At 42.5% G+C, this 12,500-nt stretch overlaps 2 protein-coding genes across 2 annotated transcripts in view; both read left to right on the top strand.

The window, feature by feature from the left end:
- The window catches only part of cltcl1 (clathrin, heavy chain-like 1), a 49,126-nt gene extending 43,834 nt beyond the window's left edge, over positions 1-5,292 (top strand). The window contains 2 exon segments of the mRNA XM_048244547.1: positions 3,134-3,209; positions 4,152-5,292. Of these exon segments, the coding sequence (XP_048100504.1) occupies positions 3,134-3,209; positions 4,152-4,273 (198 nt within the window). The 3' untranslated portion in view covers positions 4,274-5,292.
- Positions 5,293-7,107: 1,815 nt separating this feature from the next.
- Positions 7,108-12,500, top strand: part of si:dkey-178e17.1 (tricarboxylate transport protein B, mitochondrial) — a 20,770-nt gene continuing 15,377 nt past the window's right edge. Inside the window, exon 1 of the mRNA XM_048244478.1 lies at positions 7,108-7,411. Within this exon, the coding sequence (XP_048100435.1) occupies positions 7,300-7,411 (112 nt within the window). The 5' untranslated portion in view covers positions 7,108-7,299. The remainder of the gene's footprint in view (positions 7,412-12,500) is intronic.

Genomic DNA, 12,500 nt, shown 5'->3' with positions numbered 1-12,500 from the left:
AATAACATATTACGTAGACATTACTAAATGTTAGAATAGAAATATTTACTGTTTTTGTTGAGTGAGGGACAAGGCCCTGGTAGAGTACTGTTTTGAGACTTTTCCCATGATGCATCTTGGCATGGCTGACTGTGTGTATTTGTCCGTTGTGGAACTCCATAGAATGAATAGTGTCCCATTGTCTCTTATCAACACAAATACACACTCTGTTTCTCTCCTTTCTCTCTCCCACTTCTCTCTTTATAAGTCTTTCTACTTTCTCCTTTATTCACTTTCTCCCCTTCTCTCTTCTATCTCATCTCCTTTATTCTCTCACTCTTCTCCTATCTCTATCTCTCTTCCCTCTTCACACACACACACACACACACACACACACACACACACACCAGTAAGACACAATACTCTACAACATATAGAGAAACATATCACAGACAAAATCCATAAAACAAGTAGCACTATTGGGTAAATATAATTTGTTATTACATAGCTAAATGCAAAGGACAGTGATAGCAACTGTAAACTATTTTATACTTTGTGTGTGGAGTTGGGAAAAAGTGAGATGGGAGAGACTGACTTAACCAGAAAGAGGACTTTAGAGGGGGACATAAGGAATTGCTGCGCAATCATGAGGAAGTTATTTAATTGGACACGCGTGACCCTGAAGGCTTTTGTTGCTATCTTCTGTCTTTCTGGATTTCACTTTGAAAAAAGATGAAAGTCGAGCTGCAGAGGTGATTATGGGGCATGGGTGGATGGACAACATGGATAGGAAAAGGAACTGTGCTGAAAATCTAAAAAAATAAAATAAAATGAATTCATTTTTAAAAATCAGTCCAGATCTAGACTTAAACCATGTATGGAAAACTGGCCCCATATTTGTTAAGTTAAATCTACCTCAATTCAATGTCTGTAGCCATATTAACTCACATGTTCGATGGCGTGTTTTTGTTCAAGTGTTTTATGAAGAACTGAAATGGGAAGATGAGGCATCTGCCTGGGTGTGGTGGGACTTGGAGTCATGGGACTTGGAGTCTCCTCAAACACACACACAGAGAGAGAGAGATAGTGAGACAGAGAGAGAGAGATAGTGAGACAGAGAGAGAGAGAGGGAAGGGGACAGAGAGAGAGGGAAGGGAGAGAGAGAGAGGGAAGGGGAGAGAGAGAGAGGGAGAGGCACTCAGAAATGTCACTGGGGCTCCTGAGCAGCCATGACAGGAGACCTGACATTTACGCTTCTCCCACAGCCAAGGGGGCGGGGAGCTGTCACGCTGAGAGATGATTGGGCGTCAGAGGGGGTCAAGGTTGAGCACCGTCGGGATGGGAGTGACATCAGAGACTCCGTTGCCACAGAAGTGGGGGGCTTGGGATCTCAGGCTGGAACGAAACCGAGTGATCCCGTGTAAACAGTGAAATATGATGGAATGGGAGATGTGAACAAACACAAATCACTGATATCAGAACAAAGACGTGGACATTGGACATTTCCACATTATACACACTCAGATGGCGCCTAATTGTTAAAAGGATTTGGTGTAGATCAAAAATATCTGTGGCACATCAGTGCCAGCTTAGTTTCCAGACAAACAGGGCAGCTCACTGAATGTTGTGAAATTGTATCACACCATTTGTATTGTGAAAGAACATTTAGCATTCAGAGATGAAGGAGAGAATGAAAGGCAAGTATGAACAGGAAGGAAGTAGAATTGCAATGACAAATATAATATGCTCAGGTAATCTGTTTAATGAGATCATGTGTATTACTGTGATACTGTACATGTTATCATATCATCATATTACCATGTTCCAGTTGAGTTGCTTAAAAATAAGATGTCACACACTCTTGTTCCAGATGTATAATTTATTGGATAACGTTTCAGCCTTGAGGCCCTCCTTCAGATCCATTTTTTTTTTTATTTATGTATTTGGAGCCAGAGTGTGCGACCTCCTCTTCTCATTTTAAGGCTTATCGCCAAAGTCAGCAGCTTGTTAAGAGTGTTTCGTTGTGCGTTGCTTTCTGTCTATACCAGTTGAGTAGCTGCTGCTTGAGTAGCTTTAGTGTACTTGCACTTTGCCCCCTTCACTACTGTCATATCAACATATACCAGGAAATTACACTTGTATAATAATAATAATAATAATGTGGCATCAGGACAACAGCTGAGGCCAAAATAAGCATTTCTACTGGAATAAAACAGCATAGTTTGTGAACATGTACATTATTGTAATGGAGAATAATGGGGGGGTGTAATGATGATGTCATTGACCCCCAGAGGTCACCAGAGGTCAGACACGAAATGGCTCCACGTCTGAAATTCAACCATAGAGTGTCTAGATTATATGTGGAAAATGTCATGCTTTAGTCATAAAATGCAAAGCTGTTATGCTTATCAGCTTATGAATATCAACTATCAACATGATATAAAAGCACATGTCAGCACAGGAGTGGAGGGCATATGTTTCAAAGGATGGTGAGGTGGCCATGGTCAACCAGTTCTTTTGGTCTTGGAGCACCATGGGGGACACCAGTGAAACATCTAGGCCCACCACACATACAGTAGGCACCTACAGTACACCCACCTCTTTTGATGGGTCGATTACTTTAGATTCCTTTGTTTCTGATACAACCCTGCACACCACCGCTGAATCCTTATGCTGCTGCCTTGTAGAATACGATTCAGTTCTATTTTTGTCAGCGTCGCTCAGTAAAAATCCATTGTTTATTGAATGCTTGTCAATTGGATATTTCTGCACTGATGTGCGTGGCAAGTGACCGTGCACTCATGTCATACTCTGCAAAATCTCTGCAAAATCTAGTTAAGATTTGAGGTTGAGAAAACTGCTATTTTGTGTAGCGCACGTATGGAGTGCATCTAACAGAACACGTTGCCTGAACAAAACATTTTAGCTCTTCATACAATCAGAGATGGGATTCTCTTCACAGACTTCAGTCTAAATCGGTTTTTGTATTTAGAGTATTTCTTTTTTCCAGGCAAATCTGAAGCCAGTAAATGCTGATGTTTTTCATGACTGAATGAGCAGAGTTTGACTCCCTGCATTTGACTTTGACCACATAGTCTGACCTCGTTGTGACCTTTTAGTGTGACCCTCACACTTCCTGTCTCTTCTCTGATAGGTGGATAAGCTAGAGGAGGCAGAGAGCCTGAGAACTGAAGAGGAAGAGGTGCAGGAGCCTGCCCCCATGGTCTATGGTGAGTGTGTGTGTGTGTGTGTGTGTGGGTGTGTGGGTGGGTGGGTGTGTGTGTGTGTGTGGGGGTGGGTGTGTGTGTGTGTGTGTGTGTGTGTGTGGGGTGGGTGGGTGTGTGTGGATGTGTGGGTGGGTGTGTGTGTGTGTGTGTGTGTGTGTGTGTGTGTGTGGGTGGGTGTGTGGGGTGTGTGTGTGTGTGTGTGAGTGGGTGTGTGTGGATGTGTGTGTGTGTGTGGGTGGTTGTGTGTGTGTGAGAGTGTGTGTGTGGGTGTTGTGCTGTGTGTGTTGGTGTGTGTGTGTGAGTGCTGTCTGTGTGGGATTGTGTGTGTGTGTGTGTGTGTGTGTGGTGTGTGTGTGTGTGTGTGGGTGTGTGTGTGTGTGTGTGTGTGAGATGTCTGTGTGAGTGTTGTGTGTGTGAGTGCTGTGTGGGTGAGTGCTGTGTGTGTGTATGTGTGCGTGTGTGTGTGCACGCGTACACACACTCAAACACAGACAGAGACATACAGACACACACACACACACACACATACACATATTTTGTCTGTTATCTGGAGAGTATGAGAATAACTATACAGCATGGAATAGGTAACACAAACTAGTACAGAAGTTTTTATATTTTATGCTTATCTCTACAAATGTGAACAAATGGAGGAGATGCACTATATGTAGGAAGTGAAAATACTGCACATAACACCCATGCCCATGTGTCCATGCCCATGTCTCCATGCCCATGTCCCCATGCCCATGTATGCCCATGTCTCCATGCCCATGTATGCCCATGTCTCCATGCCCATGTCTCCATGCCCATGTATGCCCATGTCTCCATGTCCATGTCCATGCCCATGTCTCCATGCCCATGTATGCCCATGTATGCCCATGTCTCCATGCCCATGTCTCCATGCACTCTCTATGCACTTTCTTTATCTCTCGCCATGTGTGTCCACAGGTCAACAGCTGATGCTTACTGCTGGCCCCACTCCGATAGTCCCTCAGCCTGGTTACCCTGGCTACGGTTACACCACGCCGGGATATGCCGCGCCCGCCTACGGGTTCAATGTGCAGCCTTAAACCCCACCCTTTTACCCATCATACCCCTCCCACCCCTTGCGCTGTGAATCCTGGGAAATGTATGCCTGTGAGATACCTCTGGATCCTCAACCCCTGCTCACCTTACAGCATGAAGACCACTGCAGCAGCCCAGCAGCAGCCACAGCAGAAGAGCCGGTGCAGAACCCACACCGAACACTAGAGGCTGCTGTAGCATATATCCCACCTTACCTTGTGTACACACACTTGTGTATCACTATCCACTGTCAGATAGCAGCTTTCTAAGAAAGAGAGAGAAAAATACATTATATTTTTAGAAAAAAAAAAGAGAAAAACTAAAAAGTAAAGAGAGTTTTACATAGCACTGCTCATAGTCATCGACTGCATGGACATCAGACAGCAGTCGCCACGACAACACGGGAGCGTTGGCACGGAAACGCATGCATGCATTTGGAGAGTCGCTGTAGATGCTCTCCCTCTGACTACTCTGTGGCCCGGCGTCTGTCCCATGTCTCTCGTCTTTCTACCTGTTGCCTCATTTGAAAGTCTTTAACGTATCTCCTGTACTAAACACTGGGTCTGGAAACGCATGGCACCAGAGAAAACGTGTACCAGACACAATGGAAGAAAGACATTGACAATCACAGATCTTTGTGTGTCTCTCCCCCTCAGTGGCAGGAAGTGGGTTCATCATGACCCGGAAGTGGATGGGGGCAGAGGACAGCGAGGAAGAGGAAGATTGCTGCTGGATTGGAGGAAAGATTGTGTGTTTACAGCGATACATTTGTGTTGTTATTTTGTTTTTATTTTTGTTTGTTTGTTTATTTTCTTTGCCTGCATGTGCTAGTGCTTCATGAGGGAGTTACAACGCAACTAGAGCACAAACCCACAGATGTAGTGCTGAATTAGAAACCTCAAACAACCCTCTATCTCAGATATGTACAAGCTCATCTCAGCGGTGGAGAAAGAAGAAACCAACATTCTATGGTACTCATACTTATTTAAACAAACAAACAAGCAAATAAACATATTCCCATGTATCGTTTCTGTGGAGGATGTTCTGATGACATCATTGAATGGAATGGAATGAAGTACAATTACATACATGGAAATATAGTAATAATAGTAGTAATAATAATAACAACAACAACAATAATAATAATTATTATTATTAAAATAGTATTATGTTGGTACCCCTAATCAGTATCCATGTATGCTCAGTATCATTGTCATAAGTGTATGTCATAGTCTTACAAACATATTACCTTTTTATAGAAAAAAGTCAAAGTACAAAAACAAACAAACAGACAGACGAACACGAAGGCCAAGACACATGGTGTATTGAAGCAATCTTTTTGGGTTGCTAGGTTACACGGGAGAATGGGGAGGGGGGTTCTTTCTGCTCATGTGCAGGCTTTGTGTGCGACGGTGTGCAAGTGTTTTTTTTTGTGTGGTCTGATTACACACACACACACACACACCAACACACTCAACCACACAGATGCTTGTGTCCGTTCCTGCTGTGTTGAATGTCCAGGCGGATGAATAAAGTTTACACTCACTCATGACACATGCTGTCCCTCTTTCTTCTCTTGTCATAGCTCTGTTTAAGGTGGAAAAGGCTGAACAGTACATGTGCACACAGTGCATGTGGTCTCTCTCTCTCTCTCTCTCTCTCTCTCTCTCTCTCACGCAATCATATCTGAACTGTTTGGGAATAGTGTGAAATATTTTACTTGAACCAGGCATACTTAGTCACATCCCAAGTCATGCCAACAGAAAGACAGACTGTTCAGCACATAACAATAATGCTGCAAAGACTCCTTGATACTGACTGATAAATGATCATTATGTGTCCCTCTATTAACAGGCTATTACATGCACATACATGCATTCTGTAAACTTTAATTCAGTGTGAAATATCAATAACAAATCATTAGCAACTATCAATTTAGGGAGCAAAAGAGAAAATGGCCCATAATAATCAATAAGTCAGCTTGAATACTGTATCTATTAACATTATGTTGCCCAAACTGCTGTTCTCATTGTAACTGTACTTTCTCACCATCCATACTGCCAGTTAGTACAGCTATTGGTTTAACTTGGTCTTACCATCTCAGGATCTTACTGTGTTATTCAAGGATTTGCTGCTTGTGCCTAAGCTATCTCCAAGTCCACTAGGCCTATATTTCTGCTTGGGCTGTTGATGTTGACACAGACCTTTCACAATGATTCAAACAAAACATTTTCTGGACATATTAAGCACTAGTTTATTGTGCAGGTCTTTGCAAACTGGTTAATTAGAGAATTTCTGAGAATCATGATCATATATTACTACTGTAAATTGTTTGGAATTCAAACATAACGTACCTACATTAGCAATCTTATGCAGGACCAGGAGTCTGTGGCAGAATAGATGTTGTATATCAATGGGACCTTCCTGAATCAATAAAGGATACATAAAAATTAAATTATTAAATTATAAAATAACTAATATATTAATAAATAAATACAACCGACTGGGCGTGCATTGTCACTGTTGGCCTGCTGCAAATTCAGTGTTTGGATTTCGCTTTGCAATGACGGACATGGACCTAACCGCCCATGGTTAAAACTTCCACAAGATCCTGCGAAACTAGTCACTTGAGAATGGAGTTTCGAAGAATCGTTTGGCGCGCCAGTCCACCTTAAATAGGTTCATGTCTAGGATGTGACGCCTTTGATAGAGAGACAGAGCAAGAGGCATAGAAAAGAGAACGATCTGCCCCGCCCTGTTTGTGAAAGGGGACGGCAAAGGCTCGCTGAATCGTGGCGTTTTGCTGTGCCGGATAGGCTGGTCTGCTCTCGCCTGTCAAACGCCTGAACATCCTCCGATTACGGCTGATGTTTCGCCTCCCTCAGTGAAACTGTAGCGCTATTTAAACCGCCCCATCGCCCCACTGTCACATTGTTGCACATCCTGTGAAACTGTTCAAATTTGGGGGCGGACTTGAGCGAACATAGTTTACTTGTAAAACTGACATTTCAGATATTGCGTGAAGTTAAACATGTCTGAAAATGTTAGATTTGTCAGCCCTTTTCGCCGACCTCATGCCTTGGCGGCAGCCGCTCCGGCTGGTAAAGCCAAACTAACGCATCCTGGAAAGGCAATTTTGGCAGGTAAGTTCCGTGATATCTGCTCCTTCGTTTTGCTTATGCGACTCTGGAAAGTAAACACCTGTTTTATGAGCAGGCTTTATGGTAGCCTGTTAACTTTAGAACTGCCATCATGCACCCGTTGTCGCGCTTGGTCCTCAATGAGGTTGGTGAGTAGTCTAGTCTCCCCGACAGACCTATCAACTCGCTTCTTCTCGAGGGTTTTTTGGCTATTGTCAATAGCCTATTGACGAATCAGTCTGATGCGCGTAACTCGTAGTTCGTTGTAACTCAACAGTCAAGTGAAACTCAGGATTAATAGGATGCGGAAAACATACTTCCTCACGCGAAGAATGTTGTAGTTGTGTGAGCGTGTGAAAAACCCTCTGATTAAGCTGGCCATAATGAATTTAACAAGGAAGGGCGATTCAGAAAGAGGCAGGCTATGTTTAACATCTTCCTGGAGTTAATAGAACCGTTCCTTTTGTTTGGTAGATTATGAAGGCTTAGCCTACAAAGAAATGAGTTTTAAGTTTGTATTTCTTCGTAATTGCTGATTAGTTGTAACTTGTAACATTTTAAACTCAGCAGCAAAATCTTGAATGAATGCAGGCTTGGGCGAACGAGATACAGATTTAACTGTTGCAATATTTGACTGTTGCAGTTGCAATAACATATGACATACTAGCCTACATAGAACAGACAAAGTATTGTAGCAGTGCTGCAATGCCTATAATCTTTTACAATCCCTCCTACTAATAGCCTATGGTAATTATATGCATTGGACCATATTTATGTCTACGAGCTTCCTTGTCATACAAGTTTGGGGAGGTCTTCTCTCGACGTGCCAGGCACCATGGCTCTGTTTGGCTAATTGCAAGTTTGCAACATTCCTTCCAGCTCTGTTGGTTCCAGTAGGCTAATTAGAAAGTTGATTCATAGCTGAGTCTTGGACAGCGAAAGCGAAAGAGGTTTTTTTTTGTTTTTTTAACAAATATGGCCACAATAGGCTCTCATAGGCTACATCTTTCTCTCTCTCTCTGTCTCACTCTCTTTCTAGTTCTGGGTCTGAAGCAACCCTGTAGTTAGGCTTCTACATCTTGACAAAGCCACTCAGTCATTATTCAGTTAACCATGCCACCTACCACAGTGAGCTGGTCTGGCTCGTCAGGCTAACAGTGAGCTAGACACAACTGAAATTCAGGTATGAAAGTGAAACTGTCATGTTCACTGTGTCATGTGATTCTCTAATTGATCTGACAAGAATATGTATTGGGCTTTGATTCGGTGCATGAAAGACTTGGTTCTTTATCCTACATTATCTTATCCACATCTATTATTTCTACAGTTCTATGTATTAAATGCCAGTCTAATAGGCTGTGGTAAATGGTTTCTACAGTAGGCCTAATTGGAGTTTTTATTATTATTATTATTATTATTATTATTATTATTACTGAGCACATAGATATACTGTAACCACACATGCACACACATAATACACACATACATAAGGACATATTATATACAGACTCTCACCATTATTCTTACATTTATTGCTCCCTGCAAGTTTCACTCCAGTGCTTCAAACAGCTGGAAGAGGGCTGGGTAGATGCTGTCCCATGAAGCATCTCTCTCTCGCTCTCTCCCTCCTCTTCTGTTCTTCTTCTGTCCTTCTGTTTCTCTCTTCCTTGTATGTGTGTGTGTGTGTGAGAGAGAGTGAGTGTGTGTGTGTGTGTGTGTGTGAGTGTGTGTGTCTGAGTCTGTCTGTGTTTGAGTCTGTGTACGCGCGCGTTTCTGTGTCTAAATTTAAAAACTGAAATTACCTCTAGATTATGGTGTTGCATTGCTGAAAACAGACTGAGCGGCTGAGCTGCACTTTCTCATTTGAACATTGCTGGAGCAGCTCTGACTTCCCTCCTTGCCTGCCTGCCTGCCTGGCTGGGTAGCTGGGTGGCTGGCTGGGTTCATCCTTCATCCCGCGAAACACACACAGTCATTACACACATGGGCACTACACACAGTCATCACTACACATACAGTTACTACACAGAGGCTCTTAATCTTTAAATTGCCACTGTCAGACTACAAGCTGTGTCCAGGTATTATGCTTTTTGACCCGGTAATCAGCTAAGTGCATTTTATGTAATGATATTCCCACGGGGAACTCACACACAATAGACAATAAACACACAAACACACACACACACACACACACACACACACACACACACACACATACAGATAGTGAGAGAGTGAGAGATACAAACACACTCACACTCATGCACACACAGTGAAAATCCTGTGTGGTTGCATTTAATTTATAACGTTAAGGTTAACTTAAGGTTCTAGACACTGTCACCTTCAAGCACTGTTTTATGTTATGGTTAAGGGATTTGGCAGACCAAAGCGACACAGACAAAAACAATATAATATTTAAAATTTAACAGGGAACAGATTCCAATGTTGGTCAAACTATAGGTCAGTCTGTTTTAAAAGTTCTAAGGTCAGAATTTATAAATGAAGGCCTATCAGTGAGAAAGATATACGGAAGATGCTAAGATTGTTTCAGTGCATCATGTCAATGGAAAGATGGTTTTCTCATTTTAGTTTGTTTGTTTGTTTGTTTTGGGGTGGTGACATAGAGGTAATAGTGTGTGCAATATTCCATGTGAATACCTCAAGAACATATGGACACACACACAGTATAGGACACACCTGAGTGGAACACAATAATAGACCTGGAATGCTACAACCATAAAATAGCGTTTTCCTGGATAGTGTGCATTTAAACCTGTTTTGACCAGTTAGTCAGGTCTTGAGTCGCACGCTCAATCAGTACTCACTCAGACTCTCTCTCTCTCTCTCTCTCTCTCTCTCTCACACACACACACACACACACACACACACACACACACACACACACACAAATTCTCTCTCTCAAATTAAAATGAAAAAAATGCTTTATTTGCATGACAAGGTCACTCAGATTGCCAAAGCAATCATTATACAATAAATCTGGACGTACACATACATATCACTCAAGTCACTCATTGTCCCTCCAGTTGTGGCATGTTGATACATATTGGGCAGCAAGATATGCCCTATCTCCTCCTAATAGTATCATTCATCTTTTTTCATATTTCTCTCTCTCACACACACACACAAACCCTCTCTCTTTCTCTCTCTCTCTCTCTCTCTCAACCACACATGTTTTTTATGCCTCCTCTGGTATTTTTGGCAGCAGAGAGTGGGCCTGAATACGTGCTCTGTCTACACTCTCATAATCTTCGAGTGCAAAGGTAGAGTTTAAATCTCTCTATCCTTCTCTCTCTCTCTCTCTCTCTCTCTCTCTCTCTCTCTCTCTCTCACACACACAACACACACACACACACACACACACACACACATTCATAGGTTCACACATATTACACTGTAAGACTGTAACACTAACGTTGTAACACAATAATGTGCTTGTAGCATAAAGCATTCATTAAGGATCGTTGTAACACAGTAATGTGCTTGTAGCATATAGCATACATTAAAGTGTAATACCGGAGCTATTTCATCCCAGGGTCTTCCATGTCCTCATGGTCTGGTATCGTCAAATCAGAATGTGCCCGCTGATTTGATGATACCAGACCATGGAAGCCATGGAATTTTTAAATAAACTCTCGGTACACTTACTAAGTTATTGATGCTTTGTTTTATGTGTAGGGGCCTTATTCATACTACTGCAGAAGTAATGTGCTATTTTAAGCATGATAAGTAGTTAAAAAATGTCCTTTTGGACACGTTTAGCAGCCTGCCCTAACCCCCTATACTGTGAGCCTTTTGGCCGAAGGCCCTAAATCGGGTCAAACTCGGTACTCCTTCGGTCAATGTAGTCTAGCTCTCGAGGGTGTGTTCAACTCGCCCTATCATGATCAAAAGTGAATGGGTCTCTCTTTCTCCAGTGATCCATCTCTCCCTCACCTTCCCTCTGTCTCTAGTGATCCCTTTCTCCCTCACCTTCCCTCTGTCTCTAGTGATCCCTCTCTCTCGCATTCTATTTATATGTCTCTCTTTCTTCCTCCCTCTCTCTCCATCTCTTTCCCCTGGCTATCATTTCCATCATTCTTTCTTTCTTTCCTTTCATTCTTTCTCCTCTCTCTCTTGTCTTTTATTTTCTCTTTCTCTCTCTATCTCTCTCTGTCTTTTATTCCCTCTCTCTGTCTTTTATTCTCTCTTGCATGCTCTCTCTCCCTCTCACTCTCTCTCTCTATCTCTCTCCCCCCCCCCTCATGAATGAATGGCCCTGCAGGCGTAAGTCTCTAATGCACTACTTGACCACTCCTCCTACATTCCATGTCCTCTTAACCAACCATGTGTGTGTGATGTGTGACCTGTTTGTGTGTGTGTGTGTGTGTGTGTGTGTGTGTGTGTGTGTGTGTGTGTGTGTGTGTGTGTGTTGGGGTTTGGGTTGGGTGGGGGGTTGATAGATTGGTTGTGTCTGTTTGTGTTTTGTGTGACTATGCTATATCCATATCATGATCTTATCTTAAAATCTTCATATCTCATTATATATACAGTGTATATATCCATGTCTTTGTTATATATACAGTATATATCCATGTCTTTGTTATATACAGTATATACAGTATATCCATGTCTTTGTTATATATACAGTATATATCCATCTTTGTTAGTTTCATAATTTAGGCTGTCTCTTAGGCTCTTACTCAGCCAGGTCTATCTTTCTCCCATCTTCATCAGGCACCCTCGCCTTGCCATCCTTTCTTTTACTCTCTATCCTCTCTCTCTCTCTCTCTCTCTCTCTATCTCTCTCTCTCTCTCTGTCTCTATCCCCATCTCTGTCTGTCTGCAGGACAGTCATTATTAAAGGTTTCTCAGGGCTTCTCTTGGCAAAAAACTGTGTCCACTTAGGAGTAGTCACATAATATAGTGCACTCACACACACACACACACACACACACACACACACACACACACACACACACACACACTGCACAGTTCAGTGCCCATAGCAGTATAGGAGTTTGGATTTCTGTCCTGTCTGTGTTCGTCTCGCTATGATCACCCACTACTCAAACTGTGTGTATGTGTATGCGTACAT

The sequence above is a fragment of the Alosa alosa genome, chromosome 5 (genome assembly GCF_017589495.1).
Source record: "Alosa alosa isolate M-15738 ecotype Scorff River chromosome 5, AALO_Geno_1.1, whole genome shotgun sequence".
Classification (NCBI taxonomy): Eukaryota; Metazoa; Chordata; class Actinopteri; order Clupeiformes; family Clupeidae; genus Alosa; species Alosa alosa.
The sequence above is the reverse complement of the archived record's forward strand: the minus strand, read 5'-3'. Positions and strand labels throughout refer to the sequence as shown.